Here is a 15867-nt window from a genome sequence, read left to right on the forward strand (position 1 = left end):
AAATCTAAACAATGATTTGTAATGTTACAACAAGTCATTATAATTGCAATAGTAAAACAAAGAAAAAAAATTGTGGCAACTCTTAATATTCAATTTTTATATTTTAAAACAAAGTGATATTTCAAAGAAATAATAAAATATATTAATTTCTAAACATATATATATTTCAAAGTATTTAAAAACTTATAACCATAAGATTAACATAGTTGCAGTTTAAGTCTTTTTCCAACACACTTTCACAATTACATGTATAAGTCTAGACTTCTTTAAAATCATTTTTTTGTTATTATTATTATTATTTTGTATGGGCGTGTGTGTTTTTTCTTTTTCTGCTTTGATTATTGTTTTGCATGGTATACATATTTGTGTAATTTTTGGTTACATTGTTTTGTGGTTTATCATTGTGTTATGTATTAGTATACATCAATGAGTTGTTTGAACATATTACTCCCAAAGTAAAACAAAGGTCTCCAATGTTGATTTAAAGTATCAAAGTATATAATATAAATCAATAAAATACTATTATAAACATAAAATTGAAAAGAATAAAATATATGTTTAAATGAGTCATTTTATTGGCCAAAATATTAATTTCTCTTCATCACTCAATTTGTAATAAATTAAAATAAATTAAAATTACACATGGGAATCAAAATTTCGAAACAATACTAACTATTGGTCAACACATAAAACATTTCAGTATGTAACATTGATCAACTTATCATGAAAACATATATCAAGATAAATATGTGTATTTAATTACAACAGAGACAAATAATTATTAATTACAAAAAAAAAAAAAGGGATCCACAAGAATTATTTTTTGAGAGGCATTTTGTGTAATCTCTTTAAGACATGTACATGATATTTCATGTCACACGGACAAATTTTATGACAACATAGGTACATATTTTCTTTTGATATGAAAGACATATAATTTATGTTAAATTAAGTAAATATAAATCTTAAAACCACAAGTTTATACAAATATGAAGTTTATCAAAATTTTATAATTAATGTTTACTTTTAAAAAAACTAAAAACATGATTGAAGACCTATTTTTGAGTATGCATTGTTTTATTTTGTATTATGAAGATAAAACTACTATTGAACTAAGATAATGTAACATGTATTATTTAATAATGCACATATTTAATAACTTTTTTAAAAATCTAGATGAATTTTTTTGCATGATAGATTAATACAATACCACCACTTGGGATGTAAATCGTATTTTAAAATTTTGGCCACTAATAATATCACAAGGATATACTTTTTAGTAAATATATATTTAAAAATATGTCAATTTTAGTAAGTTAAAATTGTTAAAACATACAAAAGTATTGTTAAAAAATGATTGTTTATTTTTAAAAGATTTTTATTATAAAAGAAACAAACCTTGTCGTAGATAGAAAATAATAATACAATGTTATTGCAAAGATTGTGAAAAAATTATATGTTATTCAATGACTATGTTGAAATTTTCTTGTTCAAGAAATTTTCCAAACATTTCAAAATATTCTTTGCAATTTATATTTATATTAATATTTTTTTTTCTTTCAATTGAACCAATAAAGTATTGGTTGAAATTTAATCAATCAAGGAATTGATTCAAGTTTAAAAATCACTTTTTATTGATTAGAATTGAGTCAATTAGGGAATTTTTGAGGAGACATACCAATTCTTTTGAATTCTTAATTTTTGCAAATGAGATTTTTTAGTTTGGTATGATTAAAGCATGCATATGAATTAAATCTTCTTGATTAAATTGTTTTGTATTATTGTTTACTATATATGAATATATATATATATATATATATATACCCAATAGGTCAGTTACTAGAATATTCACAATATAGATTCTATTTACTTAATAATAGAATTAAAATATGGAGGTTTGGTAACAACTTCAATTTATTTTATTTTTTACTGCTCATTAGCAAATTACATGTGTTTTAATCTTTCAACTTAAAATCTCATCAAAATATGGTGATTACATGTTTTCACAATATAAAATGTTTATTTGGTTTTTAAATTTAAGATACACTATAGAAAAACTTATTAAAATTACACATACATGATACATTGTTTTACTCATTATATATTTTTATTTAAATTATTTGAAATAATACAGAGTTATAATTGTTCACTTAAGCCTATACAATTTAAATTTAACTTATTCTTATACTATATATTAATTAAATTGTGTATATTAATTTTTAAATGTATAAATATTTTTGTTTTTTATTTATAGAATTATTTGTACCGGTTGCACATGAGAGACATTACACATTGATTTGTAATTAAAATTTAAAAATACACTATTAATGCTTATTGTAAGTTTTTTACTAAATAAGTCAATACGGCCTCTATTGTATTTTGGGAAGTAATTTTAAAAATAAAAATAGAATGTCAACACATATGATAAATTTTGTAATTGACAACATGTTTTAACTTAAAACAAGCTTGTGATACTTTTAAAGCATTTGGAATAAGTATAATTATAGTTTAAGTATTGCTATTTAAATTCGAAGTTCAGCTACACAACAGTAATTTTAGATTTACATCAGAACATTGATATAAATAATATCTTTTTGGAAAAAAAACCACATCTTCTAATTTACCAGATGAGTAGCAAAAATAAAAAATTAAACCAAAAAAAAAAAAAAAAAATCACGTCACTTAAGCAATTGACTTTTACAAAACCTCAAGCTTGAAAAAATATTTAAATAGTAGGCATGAAAAGAGAACAAACTAGAAGACTAAAAACACTAAAAAGGAAACACATGATCCAATCCCCTTTTAATCCCTTTCAACGAGTTGGGCTATCATTTATGTCCTTTTTTGACATTCTACAACTTTTAAAAATCATGGATAAAAAAGTGGCCAATATGTAAAACACACATATATATATCACAAGATGCTTTACAACTTATATTAAATACCAAATATTCCTAAAAAAAAGAAAAAAAAAAGAAAAATTTCAAAGGTGCTTTCTCTTTGTTGAGAAGATGAATTCTCCAATTTATTACAAACAAAAAAACTCAACCCAATGATCCCAAAATGTATTAACCTACCCAAGACACAGCTATAAAAACTAAACACACGTTGACACAATGGCGGGTATGAGCCCAAGAGGGGCGGGCATCCATGCCCGTGGACCTCTGACATCACAGGCCGGGTGTGACCCCGCCGGCCGCCGGTTCCCAGCCCCTGCCCGAGATTTTCCGCGACGACCTGCTCCGAAGCTTCAGCCTCTGAGGGCCTTACCCTTCCCTCCCCCCGAAGCAAGGAAGGAAGCACACAATTACTGAGAGAAGGAAGGAAGGAAGACATTGCTAAAGCGTTGTTAAGGGAGAAAGCGGAGGAGGAGAAGGAGATTTTGCAAGCAAGCAAGCAAGCAAGCAAGCAAGCAAGCAAGCAAGCAAACAGCCTTGAAGACGACGCCGTGCCATGCCCTAGAAAGTGACCTTTGTTTGATATCCATCATCCCTCCCACATTTGCTTGCTTTCCTGCCAGATTCTTCTGCATTCGTTCGTGTTTATGGTGATGGTCGCTGCTTAGGCTTTGTTCAGGACATTGTGTGAAGGGGACCAAGGATTTTGGTATGGGACTGAGGGGCTGTGACTCGGGTTTCAATTCGAACTCGAGAAACAAGAAGTGGGTGGGCTGATTAGGAGGGTTTTTGAACAAGGTGTGGGTTGGAGTTTGTAGGTAATGTATAGGTACAAGATCATCAGGTTGCAGACCGGCTTTTGCTTAAGGACTTTCGGGCAAGTGATACTGGAGTGTAGATGGTGTAATCCGTTGAGCTCGCAAGGTACGTTATTGAGGGTGGAGTGGGGATTTTGGGTGTTGCGTTCGGGGTTTGTGGGTGAGGTGCGCTGGGGATGTGCGGAAGCTGAATTTTGGAAAGGGGGTGAGTGGGGTTTGTCGGTGATAGGATGGAATAAGCGATTCTTGATGTGGAGGGTGGTATTTCGGGAGTTGTTGGGACTGGGAAGAGAAGCTAAAGCCTTGTGGGGATTTAAAGAAGAAATTAGGGTCGCTGGAATAGCTTGCTCTTATTCCGGAAGACAGGCCTTATTTTGAACTCTTTTCCATTTTTGACTCTCTGTATTTAAGATCTTTGTAGTACCCTGGTCCTCGTAGTCCATCCTCTTTTAATTATTTATTTTTCTTGGAACTGTGCAGTCAAACGCAGTAATATCCCAGTGTGTAGAGAGTGAGTGCAATCTACCCTTCCCATCTTAATGTCGTTGCCAGATGCTCAGTTGTTGCTAAGACATTGTGTGTCCTCAGAACTAAACACGTTAAGGTACGCTGCGAGTATCCATTGTCGACCTTTGCGTTCTCTTTCAAAAGAGTAACTGTATCTGGTGATATTTACACGTTCGCGAAAAAATAAATACCTTAATGGGTCTAAACGCAAATTGATAGACACCTAATAGGTGCAACCTAATGTGGTAGGGATGGCTGTAGCAAGTTCCGTTACAAAAATCATTCATATGATAGTTGCGTACCTTCCATTTCTTACAAAACCTGTCCATTAGCATCTTCCTCTCCACGTTCTACCCAGCAACTCCTGCTCAAGTGCATATTTTTTTTTTTTTTTCTGATTTCGACACCACGCACACTCAGCACTCTGAAAACCATACGAACCCTTCTCAATAACTAGTTATAACTTCACGTAGCCAAATTTAACCCAATTTCTGCAATCTACAGTTCGTATGCAGAGGAGTTTGTCGGATTTGATTGTGGGATGCTCATCCAATCTAGACTATACTCTCTTTGGGCACGAACTTATGATGTTGGCTTTCGTTATGATTTGCGCCCTTCGGGTTTATCGTTCCGTAGTTTGATGCCACAGGCTTTTGTTGGTTGTGGATGCCAGAAACGAAAGTGTGAAAGGTCCAGAAGTTTTATAGTGGAACAAGAACATAATGGGCGCCACAGGACCGTCGGGAGGTTTCGACATCCATAATTTCTTCAACAATCCACCTCCGAGCCCATATCCTCCTCCCCAGTACTCATCTCACCCTCCTTATCCCGCTGCTCAATTCCCTCAGAATTCAGGACCTTTTCCCACCAACTCGGGCTCTTTTCCCAGCATGCCTCCTCAGAATTTTCAGTACAGTTCGTCACAACAGCAGCAGGAGCAGACTCAAGTATTCCATCCTTACATGCACTATCAGCAGGAGCATGGACAGCGGCCGTCAAGCTATACCACCGCGCCCTACAACCAGCATCAGCAGCAGCAACAGGTTCAGTTTCCCCCTCCGGGTGCTCTGAACTCCCTCCATGGGAACCCTCCTCTTTCATCTCTTCCTTTGTCTTCTTTGTCTCAAGGCAGTGGCGGCCCAAACCAGGCACCATCCTCTCCTTTGGATGGCGCCCGCCTTATGGCTCTTTTGACAACACATGGCGGAGCTGAGGCTCCTAGCAGCGACGACGGTTCCCTGGTGTCAGGGGTCCAGCAAAGCGGCGGTGAACGACCTCGATCGACTCAGGATGGTAGCCAGGATGTTTCTATCCCTCCACCTGCGCTGGCTCCGGCATTGCCCACAGCACCTCCCGCCCCAGCTGCTCAAATGACTCCCACCGCGTCTGGTAGAGCGTCGAGCGGCAAGCAACCACGCGGTCGGCATTTGTGGGGAGATCACGTCGTGTACGACGTGGATGTTCGTAAACCCGGAGAGGCGCAGCCCCAGTTGGAAGTGAGTCCTATTACAGTTTATGGATCCGATCCACAGCTGGTGGTCGGACGGCAAATTGCGGTGAACAAAAAGTACATATGTTATGGATTGCGGCAAGGGACGATTCGCATCCTGAACATCAACACGGCATTGAGAGCGCTACTTCGAGGCCATACGCAGGTAATCGATGCTCGCGGAAGGAAATGACGGGTGAAGAGATTTGGGCTGAGTTTGCTGTGGACAGCGAGGTTGGTTACAAGCTGGCTGTGAGGTTGTTTTTGTGTTTACGATACTTACAGTTTCATCCGATGATGACAGAGAGTGACGGACATGGCGTTTTTGTCGGAAGATCAGCACCTTCTTGCAAGGTTTGTACTCCGTTCTTGACCCGGTTGTATGTGGTGCACGAGCATGCGGGAGGGGTTTTACGCGGCTTGACGTTGCACATGATGAAATACCGTGTTGTCAGCAAGGTTAGAGGAGCGGAATTGATGACTCCGAGCGAGAAACATCACCGTCCAACTCAACCGCGGCCTATGCAGCTACAGCATGCTGGTCTGCCAGAGTTTGGGAGTCTACGGATGGGCCCCAAAGAGAAGTGGGCTAGCAAATAGACACGCAGTGAGTACAGGAATTGTCGGATTGAGTTCGAGGCTGATCGTTTGTACCGGGTGGTTGTGTGTATTGCAGCGCAAGTGTGGACGGTCGCATTTATGTGCGACGGATTTTGGAGGGACAATCCGCCGAGGGCAGCAAGGTACTCATCACAGAGCAGATATTGCTAGCCATCCAATTCGTCGGGGGCTGGGAATCGTGCCATCCGCGCGTATGCTGGAATCTGCAAACGGAGGTAAATCTTGGGTCTTATTTTGGACGAGAGTCTGCCTGGAGGTGTCGCATGTTTGGGGGCTATTTGTTTCTATGTGGCGTGTAGAAGCTGGGCGATTTGTTTTTAAATATTTCGATCGGCATTCGCGTGCGGTGGAATTCCCGTTGCCCGCTGTATTGGGGAAGAATGGCTTGGGTCGCTCGGGAGTGCTTGTGTAGCGTTTTCGTGGATGTGAACCTGAAGGTGGGATGGCGCGCATGTTCGATGCAGGATGTGTTGGAGGTGGCGATCGGGCCGTATGTCCTGAGCATAGATGTTGGGAAGGTGCAGCAGGCTGCACCTCCAGGGGGGTTTTTGGTGGACCAACCTCTCCAATGTCAGGTGGAGAATCCAGTGGAAGGAGTATGTGTGGTGGGTGGTCACGATGGGACTGTGACGGATTTGGCAGTGCCATCGTTTTCTACCTCCAGGGTGGCATCGGCCTCACAAGATGGCACGGTACGTGGGTATCCTGTCCCACTTTTCGAGGTTCCGAGCACTACCGCAGTGGCTGTTGTTGTGATTTCCGAGGCAGGAGAATTCAGGCGGTATGGCGTGCAATGTGGATTGTACACGCGTGTTGAATGTTGTGCTAACAACGGATTTTGTTGATCGGATAACATGGGTCAGGTGCGCATATGGGGGGACACCAGCGGCATCCCATTGCTGAGTATCATGCCCCATGGTGGAGATGCAGTGTGTGCAGTGGCCTTTTTGTCAGCACCACGGCGTCCTGACCATCATGTTTTGCTCACTGCGGTATACCTCACCCTGCCTTGTCCGTTTCCGTTCAGTTGAAAGCGTCGCAACTTGCGAGTTTAGCATCAGACGATACGGTGAACGTTGTGAAAGCTTGGCGTGGACGTGTTTAGCGTCTAATGAGTGCGGCGAGTGGTCGATGTTCTGGACTAGTTCTTATTTGTGATATCCTGTTTTTATGCGTCATAACCAGGGACCATTGAATAGAGAGTTGAAACTGTGGGCACCCTCGAGTGGTCCGGAGGAGTCACCGTCAAAGGTAGGTACAGGTACAGGAGCGTGGCGCTGCATACAGACGCTGGAGTTTCAGAGCTCGGATGTTGCTGATGGGTATTATGAGGATACGATTTTTAACCAGTTGGTCGTAGCCTCCCGTGCTAGCCTGATTTTGCTGGCAAATGCGAAGAAGAACGCCATATATGCGGTCCACGTGGAATTTGGGCACAACCCAGCGGCTGCACGAATGAACTACCTGGCGGAGTTTTCTGTGAAAATGCCGATTCTGAGCTTGACAGTTGCCGAAGACAGCGTGACGGAGGCTGGAGAAGGCAAGGTTCAGATCTACTGTGTCCAGACACAGGCCATTCAACAGTATGGTCTGGACGTGTCACAGTGTTTGCCGCCCGTGGAGGGCAGCATGACGGAAACTCCAGGAACTCCCGAACGCTCAGTTTTGCCTGGTGCACAGGATTCTGGGCGATCCGATCAAACCGGCGTCCCCGACTTGATAGACATGGGACCTGCATCCGGTGTGAGCACGGGGGCGTCCAGTACACCCAACGTGAGCGTTCCTGCAAGGAACCCAGCTGTGTCTTCCGCTTTCGGAAGTCCAGTGGAAGTTGGTCGGTTGGAGGTGCCATCCGCACATCACGTGGAGAAGAGTATAGCAGTAGACTTCAATGCGTTGTTGCAAAGTTCCACAAAGGCGCAGAATAAGGAAAGCGGGAAAGCTAGTTCGGGGTTCTCATCAAGCGCAGAGCTCCGGACGCAAATGTCCGGCAAAGCCGAGTCGACACCTGCAGGCAATACAAAGCCTCCCACTTCTAGGCGATCGCGATCAAGGAGTCCAACCAGGGCTCCCGATTCGCACCACGTCTCGATGGGGTCTAAGCAGAAGGGAGAGGATATTCAGGAGATGAGACCAGAGGCACCACCTTTGATGCCACCCCTTGATGTGTCGAATCTGGACAGGGCGCAGTCCAATTCAAGCAGCACTTCTGCAGAGGAGGTTTTGGACAGAGTACAGGAGAAGGGCGCTCTTGCAGACAGCGCCAGTGTGAAGTCTTCCAATTCATCGCAGCAAGGAGGTCAGCATCAAGGTCTTCATTTGATAACTCCTTCGGAGTTGATGAACTTGGCAGCCGGGTCTAAGCATGGTGAAGCCTACGGTGCGCCTCTTTCAGTTCCCGGGCAAGAACAAAGTAGTAGGGATGGAAAGGCACCGCTATCCAAGGGTAGTGGCAGTACCGACGGGTTTATTGGCATGGACTCCAACGTGGACATGGAGAAGGAGGTAGTGGAGTCGAAAGTCTCGGTCGTTGAGGATGACATCAGTGGAAAGGAGGTTCTGGTGTCTTCCTTATTGGAGTCTCTAGAGACAACTCAAATGATGGGGAATGATTACGTGGACAAGGAGCCCTCAGTGCCCCAGGATAGCATGGATCGATATGCAGGAGAGAACTCGCAGGTGGAAGAGGGCGAGGTTTCAGAAGATAAGGAGAGACCCTTGATTGGTACGGAGGACGTGAACGACAGGCTGAGGGACCTGAGTTTCAGGGATGGTGGCGGCGAGGCGGCTCTACCCCCTCCTCAGGCAGCAATTGCAAAGGGGAGAAAGAACAAAAATAAGACGAGCGCGGGTGGGATTGGGTCTAGCTCCGTATTATCCTCACAGATGCCAAGCATGATGGCGTCTGGATTAAAGCCAGTAGGCGAAGCCAGCCATGGCATGAATCCGGTTCCAGCGTCGACGCCGACATCAGCAGTAGCACCTGCTCCCACTCCCATCGACCCTGCTTTTCTTGCTCAGGTGGCTTCAATGCAAGAGTCGCTGAACCAGGTATGTGTCTTGTGTTGATCGTTAACGCGGGAGTTATTCGCTCAGTTTATCGGACACCTGGATGGTTTATAGTCTTGCATCTTTTCGTAGCGTTGGAGGAGGGTTCAGCAGTGTGGAGCGCACATGTTAATTTTGACGAGTTGGTGTGGGCTTGCTGCAGTTGGTGAGCATGCAGAAGGAGATCCAGAAGCAGATGACTGTGATGGTGGCTGTGCCTGTTGCGAAGGAGGGCAAACGGATGGAAGGTACGCACGTTTTTGTGGCGGCGCAGGACATTTTGGATTGAGTGTCCTCGTCGGGGGACATCGCTTTCTTCATTTCGATGGGAGATTGAGACGAAGTTGTATTCGTGGGTGAACCGAGTGTGCATGGTTGTGGGGACTTTCAACCTTCAGTTTTTGAGTTCGGGGAGAGGTCAGAGTTCGTACTTGCTGCTATCTGCAGCTTGTATGTTAGTTGCAGTTGCATTGAAAAGTAGAGGTGGTTGTGAACATGCGAGCCTCGGGTTTTGTTTTCAGGGGCGTTAGGGCAGCGGATGGAGAAGGTGTTGAAAGCACATGTGGATGCCATGTGGGCACGGTTGGCGGAGGAGAATGCGCGGAGGGAGAAGCAGGAGCGCGAGAGAGTGCAGCAGGTGACGACGATGCTCACGAATTTTGTGAGCAAAGACATGCCGGTCGCTTTGGAGCGCGGAGTCAAGAAGGAATTCGCCGCGATCGGTCCAGTTGTGGCGCAGGCGGTTCTCCCTCCCCTTCACAAAGCGGTTTCGACAACCGTGGCCGAGTCGTTTCAGGTGGCTATGCTAGAAACCTGATGGTGGGACTTGGTTGTTATGTTTTGTGTGCATCTTGAGCTGTTGCTATTTGTGGTCGTAAGAGTTGCCTTGCGTCCTGTGGTGCATGAGTAGAGTGAGTTCTGAACGTTTGTAGTAGCAGGGCAACGTTATGCTTGTGCGTGAAATGGTGAAGTGAGGAAAACCTGAGAGTCCGTCGAGTTTGAGTTAGGCAGCGCGTTGTAATAGAAGGCTTGGGTGGTGGGGCGGGTTTGTGGACTGTAGGGTTTTACAGAGAAAATGTTGCCCCAGCTGGAGAAATCGGTGGGCGCGAAGCTGGAGGGGACAGTGACGCGGCAGATACAGACCCAGTTTCAAACGATTGGTCGACAAGTTTTGCAGGTGATTGGCCAGCTGTATGACACGCGTGGACAGGGAGACCGAGCAGCTTGTTGGCATAATTTTGGTGTCTTCGTACCATGTGTGACTTTGATGTGTGGTATGACAATGTAGGGTTGGGCTTTGTGTGTTTGCTGCAGGAGGCATTGCGTAGTTGCTTTGAAAGCACAGTACTTCCGGCTTTCGAGCGGACATGCAGAACCATGCTCGACCATGTGGAGTCGTCGTTCCAGCATGGCATGTCGGAGTATACTCAGCATGCTCAGGAGCAACTTCTGTCGTCTCACTCTGATCTTGCTTCCACGTTGAAGGTTTGTCCGAGTCTTCCTTGACGCTGAAAGGGTTTATTCCATTTCAAATTTGGGCAACCGTGAGAATCGCAGTTTCAGAACGAGTTGCAAGTAGCGCAATGAAGGATCGGGGGCTTATGAGTGGCCTTGATTTGACGTTCTGTGCAGGACACCGTGGCATCGGCAACCGTGCTTGCGGACTCGTTGAAGGGCGAATTAGCAGAGGGTCAGAAGAAACTTATGGCACTTGCAGAGAGCGCGAGTGCAAATGCAGCTCGCGCTCTGCCTGCTAACAACCAGATCAATGGCGGCCTTCCTGACAAGGTCCGCATCCATGTACGAACTGAAGTCACGAGGGATAAGACTTGATTGGTGGAGTCCGGGTGTCGTGTTTGGGAGGAAACTTCGTTTTGACACGTTTGGTTTTTCTTACAGGTGCTTTCGTTGCAGCATCTGGAGGAGTCGCTGGATCCTACAATCGAGCTTTCAAGACTTTTGAAGGAGAACAAGCTCGAAGAGGCGTTCAACAAGGCTCTGTCTTTGAGCGACGTAGCAGTCGTGTCGTGGCTTTGCATGCAGGTATGACTTCAATTTTGGTGCAGCGTTTTGGTGATGCATGCGAAAGAGATGAGGTGCTGAGCGGTGTGGAGCCATCTAGTTGGTATGTAGTTGGCACGGTGCAAGGGTGAGGGTGAGAACACATATAATGCGTGTTGTGAGACTGACGTGTGTGTACTCTGGACAATTGTGGCAGTTGGACGAGGATCATCTTTTCAGAAAAGTGCCACTACCTCTGAGTCAAGGAGTGCTGCTGTCGTTAGTACAGCAGCTGGGCTGCGATCTGGGCAAAGATACAGACCGGAAGTTATCTTGGATCCGGGAGGCGGCACTGGCACTGAACCCGGAGGACCCGTTGTTGGCTCCACACATGCGACCCTTTTTACAACAGCTGTACCAGAGCTTGCACCGGCAATTGTCGCTGAGTTCGGTTCCAGGAGAGCAGGTGAATTTGAGACTTGTCATGCACGTGGTTCACTCGTTGTTAACATCTTGCAAGCAATGAGGTAGATGCGGGCACACACCTGCCAGCTGAAGTGAGGGATCATGGTTGAACCCAGTAGGGAGAGATCCACCGGGGCCAAGTGGAAAGATGAAGGACTAGACACCCACGCATTCGGAGCTTTCTGGTCGATTTAGTGATGGTTCCAAATTTTTGATTGCGAGGGTTTTTGATTATCGTTGGAGTGGTTGTGTTTGAAAGCGTTGGTGGTGGTGGAGGTAGAGGTTACGTGGAAGATGTGGAATGCTAGTCACTACATTGGTTTCTGATGGTTAAACCTTGGAAACTAATTCCAAATTCTTGGCCAGAGGGGTGACAATGTCGAAATTTGTACAAACACATGGGTTGCATTTTGGACAATCTAAGCTACATGGTTGTATGTGGTCTGAAATTTGTTTTCGCCTCCTCAAGTGATGCATTTTTATATCTGATAGGTGGTGTGGCAAGTTTGCATTTGTATGGCTGCTAATTACGTTGAGGGTGTAAAATTGGATAGTTTTATGGGTTTGACAAATGTCATGCCAACGTAGGTACAACATTTGTACTTTTTCGATCCTGTAAAGTGTTTTCTTGCAGAACTTTGTAGTGTGAGCATGACTGAACGTCTGCTTTGTATCCCAACCACCTATTGATGTCAAATTTTGGTTCACAAAAATATTTTAAACATTTCGATAGCACGTAAAAAAGGGCGTTGCTATTCGGTTATGCTTGTGCCTGCATTTTATACATGTTTGTATTGCCGATTCAGTTTGGCACATGTGATTCCTTGCTAGTACTTTTGCAATTCAGGCACTGTTTCAAACAGCAGTTTCTGAAACTTCATGTGTGTTGTAGGTGTGTCCACAATTGGTTCTAGAGGTACATTTGATGCATATTAGATTGTGGGATGATTTTATAACCCCAAATCCAGAATTTAAATGAAATTATGACAAAGTTTCATTTGTATTTTTTGACAAATGCTTTGTGGGTGTTGCAATTACAACAAATTCAATAAGAGTTCTTAAAAAAAGCTATTTCGTTTTAATCAGGTAATTTAAAATCCATGTAGTACTATGGAAATTGGATTAAATAATAAAGTTTTGGAATCAAATTTTTTTGTATTGGTTATTATTATGATTATCCAATCTATATATATGTATATATTTTTGCTCTTTACATCTATTTTGTTTTGAATGTATGGTTTTAATTTGTTTTGTTTTGAAATATTGTAATTAATGTCTTTTTTTAATTAAAAATTTTAAACTAATGACTAGCTTATATTAGTTTTTATTTTATTTTATTTTGTGCATATTAATGACATTTGTGGTATCATGAAATTTTATTTGATTTTTATGATAATAAAAAATCTTTCAAAATAAGTAAGTAGAGGTTGAACAAAGCATTTTGTTGCTCAAATGAAGAGGGTCTTAGTTTTTGGATATGATAGAATGATCTATTTTTATTATATATGTTAATATCTGAGTCTTATTTGATGAATGATACCTCTTAGGATTAAAAGTGAATTAATTTATAAGACTATAGAGAAATTTAATGTTTTCATCTCTAAAATACTTAGGCATAGTTTTTGAAGCAATTCTAGAAAGTTTTATACAACCTTCTACTTTTTATTTTGGTTGATTCAAATGAAGATATTCTTAATTGACTAATGAATTTTCATTATAATAAAGTATTTTTAATTATAAATCAACTCATAAAAATTGATTGTGATTAATTTTTTAAATAAGAACTATGCATGTTTTTTCATTCTTTTGTATTAAATGCAACATTCAAAAATAATTGTAAGAAGACTATCAATTTTAAGAATATATAAACCTATTCCATTGTAAAATTTTAGAGATTAAGTTTCTTTTTGTATTATTTGAATTCAAGGTCTTGGAAGATTGTAGTTCAGATAGATCTAAAAATTTGTATCATTTGAGTATAATTCAATTTTTACTTGGCTTTTTTTTTTTCTTTCTTTCTTTCAATGATAGAGGTTAATTGGATTTATGAAATACATATTTGATTCTTTAGAATCTTTTGGTATAGAGCAAGATATTACTAATTTTAGAAATATAACTATTTAAAAAATTATTAAATTCTATTATATAGATCTATGTTAAAATAAATAGTATAAGTCTTTGGTATAAATAGTATAGGCCTGTGAGAGAAGCCAACAGTAAAGTTTATAGTCTATACCAAGAAGTTATGCAATTGAGAATAATTAGTAGATCAACTTCATAATTGAATTTGAAAAGTCGTGCTACCACAAGTATGAGTGAGGCAAGGATTAATATGCCAAAAAAGTTAGATGGAATTAGATTAAAATTTTAAAAATTTATACAATAAGTCAAATTTTATCAAAGGTTCTATCCTTCTCAATACCATAATGGATTTACTTAAGTTAGATTTATAGTTGCATTTTTTTTTGGAATTTAGAATTTTAAGTAGACAATTTATGAATAGAGTATAAACACATATAAAGTCAAATCTACAACTATGAAGCTTTTAAGAAGCTAATCTACAAGATATTATCAATTTTTTTTTTTTTTTATAATAAATAACAAAGAATTTGATGTACTTTTCTGAATTAAGAGTATTCAAGAATTTAACATTATTTGTGATTTTGAAATAAATTGGTCAAAATTAGTCTAAATTGGTTGCATATTAGTAATATAAGAAAATAATAAGCCTTGCATAGACTTAATGACTTGGATGGACATAAGCATCTTCTAACATGCTAAATAAAATCTTAATCAATGAATTCTAATTAAAAATTGAGAACTAGTGCTCTACAAGTTTTAATTTGGTAAAGAAAGTTGTTATTGGCAATACCATCCTACTTTAATCCTATATTTCAATTCTTTAAAAATGTTGTATATTGATAATATCTTGTAGAGTAGCTTCTTAAAAGCTTCATAGTTGTAGATTTGACTTTATATGTGTTTATACTCTATTCATAAATTGTCTACTTAAAATTCTAAATTCCAAAAAAAAATGCAACTATAAATCTAACTTAAGTAAATCCATTATGGTATTGAGAAGGATAGAACCTTTGATAAAATTTGACTTATTGTATAAATTTTTAAAATTTTAATCTAATTCCATCTAACTTTTTTGGCATATTAATCCTTGCCTCACTCATACTTGTGGTAGCACGACTTTTCAAATTCAATTATGAAGTTGATCTACTAATTATTCTCAATTGCATAACTTCTTGGTATAGACTATAAACTTTACTGTTGGCTTCTCTCACAGGCCTATACTATTTATACCAAAGACTTATACTATTTATTTTAACATAGATCTATATAATAGAATTTAATAATTTTTTAAATAGTTATATTTCTAAAATTAGTAATATCTTGCTCTATACCAAAAGATTCTAAAGAATCAAATATGTATTTCATAAATCCAATTAACCTCTATCATTGAAAGAAAGAAAGAAAAAAAAAAAGCCAAGTAAAAATTGAATTATACTCAAATGATACAAATTTTTAGATCTATCTGAACTACAATCTTCCAAGACCTTGAATTCAAATAATACAAAAAGAAACTTAATCTCTAAAATTTTACAATGGAATAGGTTTATATATTCTTAAAATTGATAGTCTTCTTACAATTATTTTTGAATGTTGCATTTAATACAAAAGAATGAAAAAACATGCATAGTTCTTATTTAAAAAATTAATCACAATCAATTTTTATGAGTTGATTTATAATTAAAAATACTTTATTATAATGAAAATTCATTAGTCAATTAAGAATATCTTCATTTGAATCAACCAAAATAAAAAGTAGAAGGTTGTATAAAACTTTCTAGAATTGCTTCAAAAACTATGCCTAAGTATTTTAGAGATGAAAACATTAAATTTCTCTATAGTCTTATAAATTAATTCACTTTTAATCCTAAGAGGTATCATTCATCAAATAAGACTCAGATATTAACATATATAATAAAAATAGATCATTCTATCATATCCA

General features: G+C 39.7%; 1 protein-coding gene across 7 annotated transcripts; it reads left to right on the top strand.

Annotated features, from left to right (window-relative positions):
* The first annotated feature begins 3311 nt into the window (after positions 1-3311).
* LOC112292821 (enhancer of mRNA-decapping protein 4) lies at positions 3312-12295 on the top strand. 7 transcript variants are annotated; one of them, XM_073539127.1, is made up of 16 exons: positions 3323-3465; positions 3716-3821; positions 4196-4319; positions 4896-5877; positions 6016-6065; positions 6388-6547; positions 6797-7024; positions 7196-7324; positions 7518-9383; positions 9544-9628; positions 9902-10176; positions 10441-10557; positions 10695-10865; positions 11013-11180; positions 11280-11423; positions 11599-12295. In XM_073539127.1, exons 4-16 carry the CDS (start codon positions 4945-4947, stop codon positions 11905-11907), a joined length of 4635 nt encoding a protein of 1544 aa, XP_073395228.1. In that variant the 5' UTR covers positions 3323-3465; positions 3716-3821; positions 4196-4319; positions 4896-4944; the 3' UTR covers positions 11908-12295. The 7 variants fall into 7 exon arrangements, with proteins under 7 accessions (XP_024397428.1, XP_073395229.1, XP_024397430.1 ...); XM_024541661.2 differs by having other exon boundaries at positions 4196-4226; XM_090256188.1 differs by having other exon boundaries at positions 4196-4226; positions 11013-11168.
* Positions 12296-15867: the final 3572 nt, after the last annotated feature.

The sequence above is a fragment of the Physcomitrium patens genome, chromosome 15 (assembly GCF_059467195.1).
Source record: "Physcomitrium patens ecotype Gransden chromosome 15, ASM5946719v1, whole genome shotgun sequence".
NCBI classification, from domain to species: Eukaryota; Viridiplantae; Streptophyta; class Bryopsida; order Funariales; family Funariaceae; genus Physcomitrium; species Physcomitrium patens.

What these genes read in the sequence shown, in the direction of transcription:
- LOC112292821 (XM_024541660.3), top strand. Translation starts at nt 4,945, where the DNA reads ATGGGCGCCACAGGACCGTCGGGAGGTTTCGACATCCATAATTTCTTC. An exon ending in TGCAAGAGTCGCTGAACCAG is followed by an intron (nt 9,384 to 9,543) that starts GTATGTGTCTTG and finishes GGCTTGCTGCAG; the next exon opens with TTGGTGAGCATGCAGAAGGA. An exon ending in CCGTGGCCGAGTCGTTTCAG is followed by an intron (nt 10,177 to 10,440) that starts GTGGCTATGCTA and finishes TGTGGACTGTAG; the next exon opens with GGTTTTACAGAGAAAATGTT.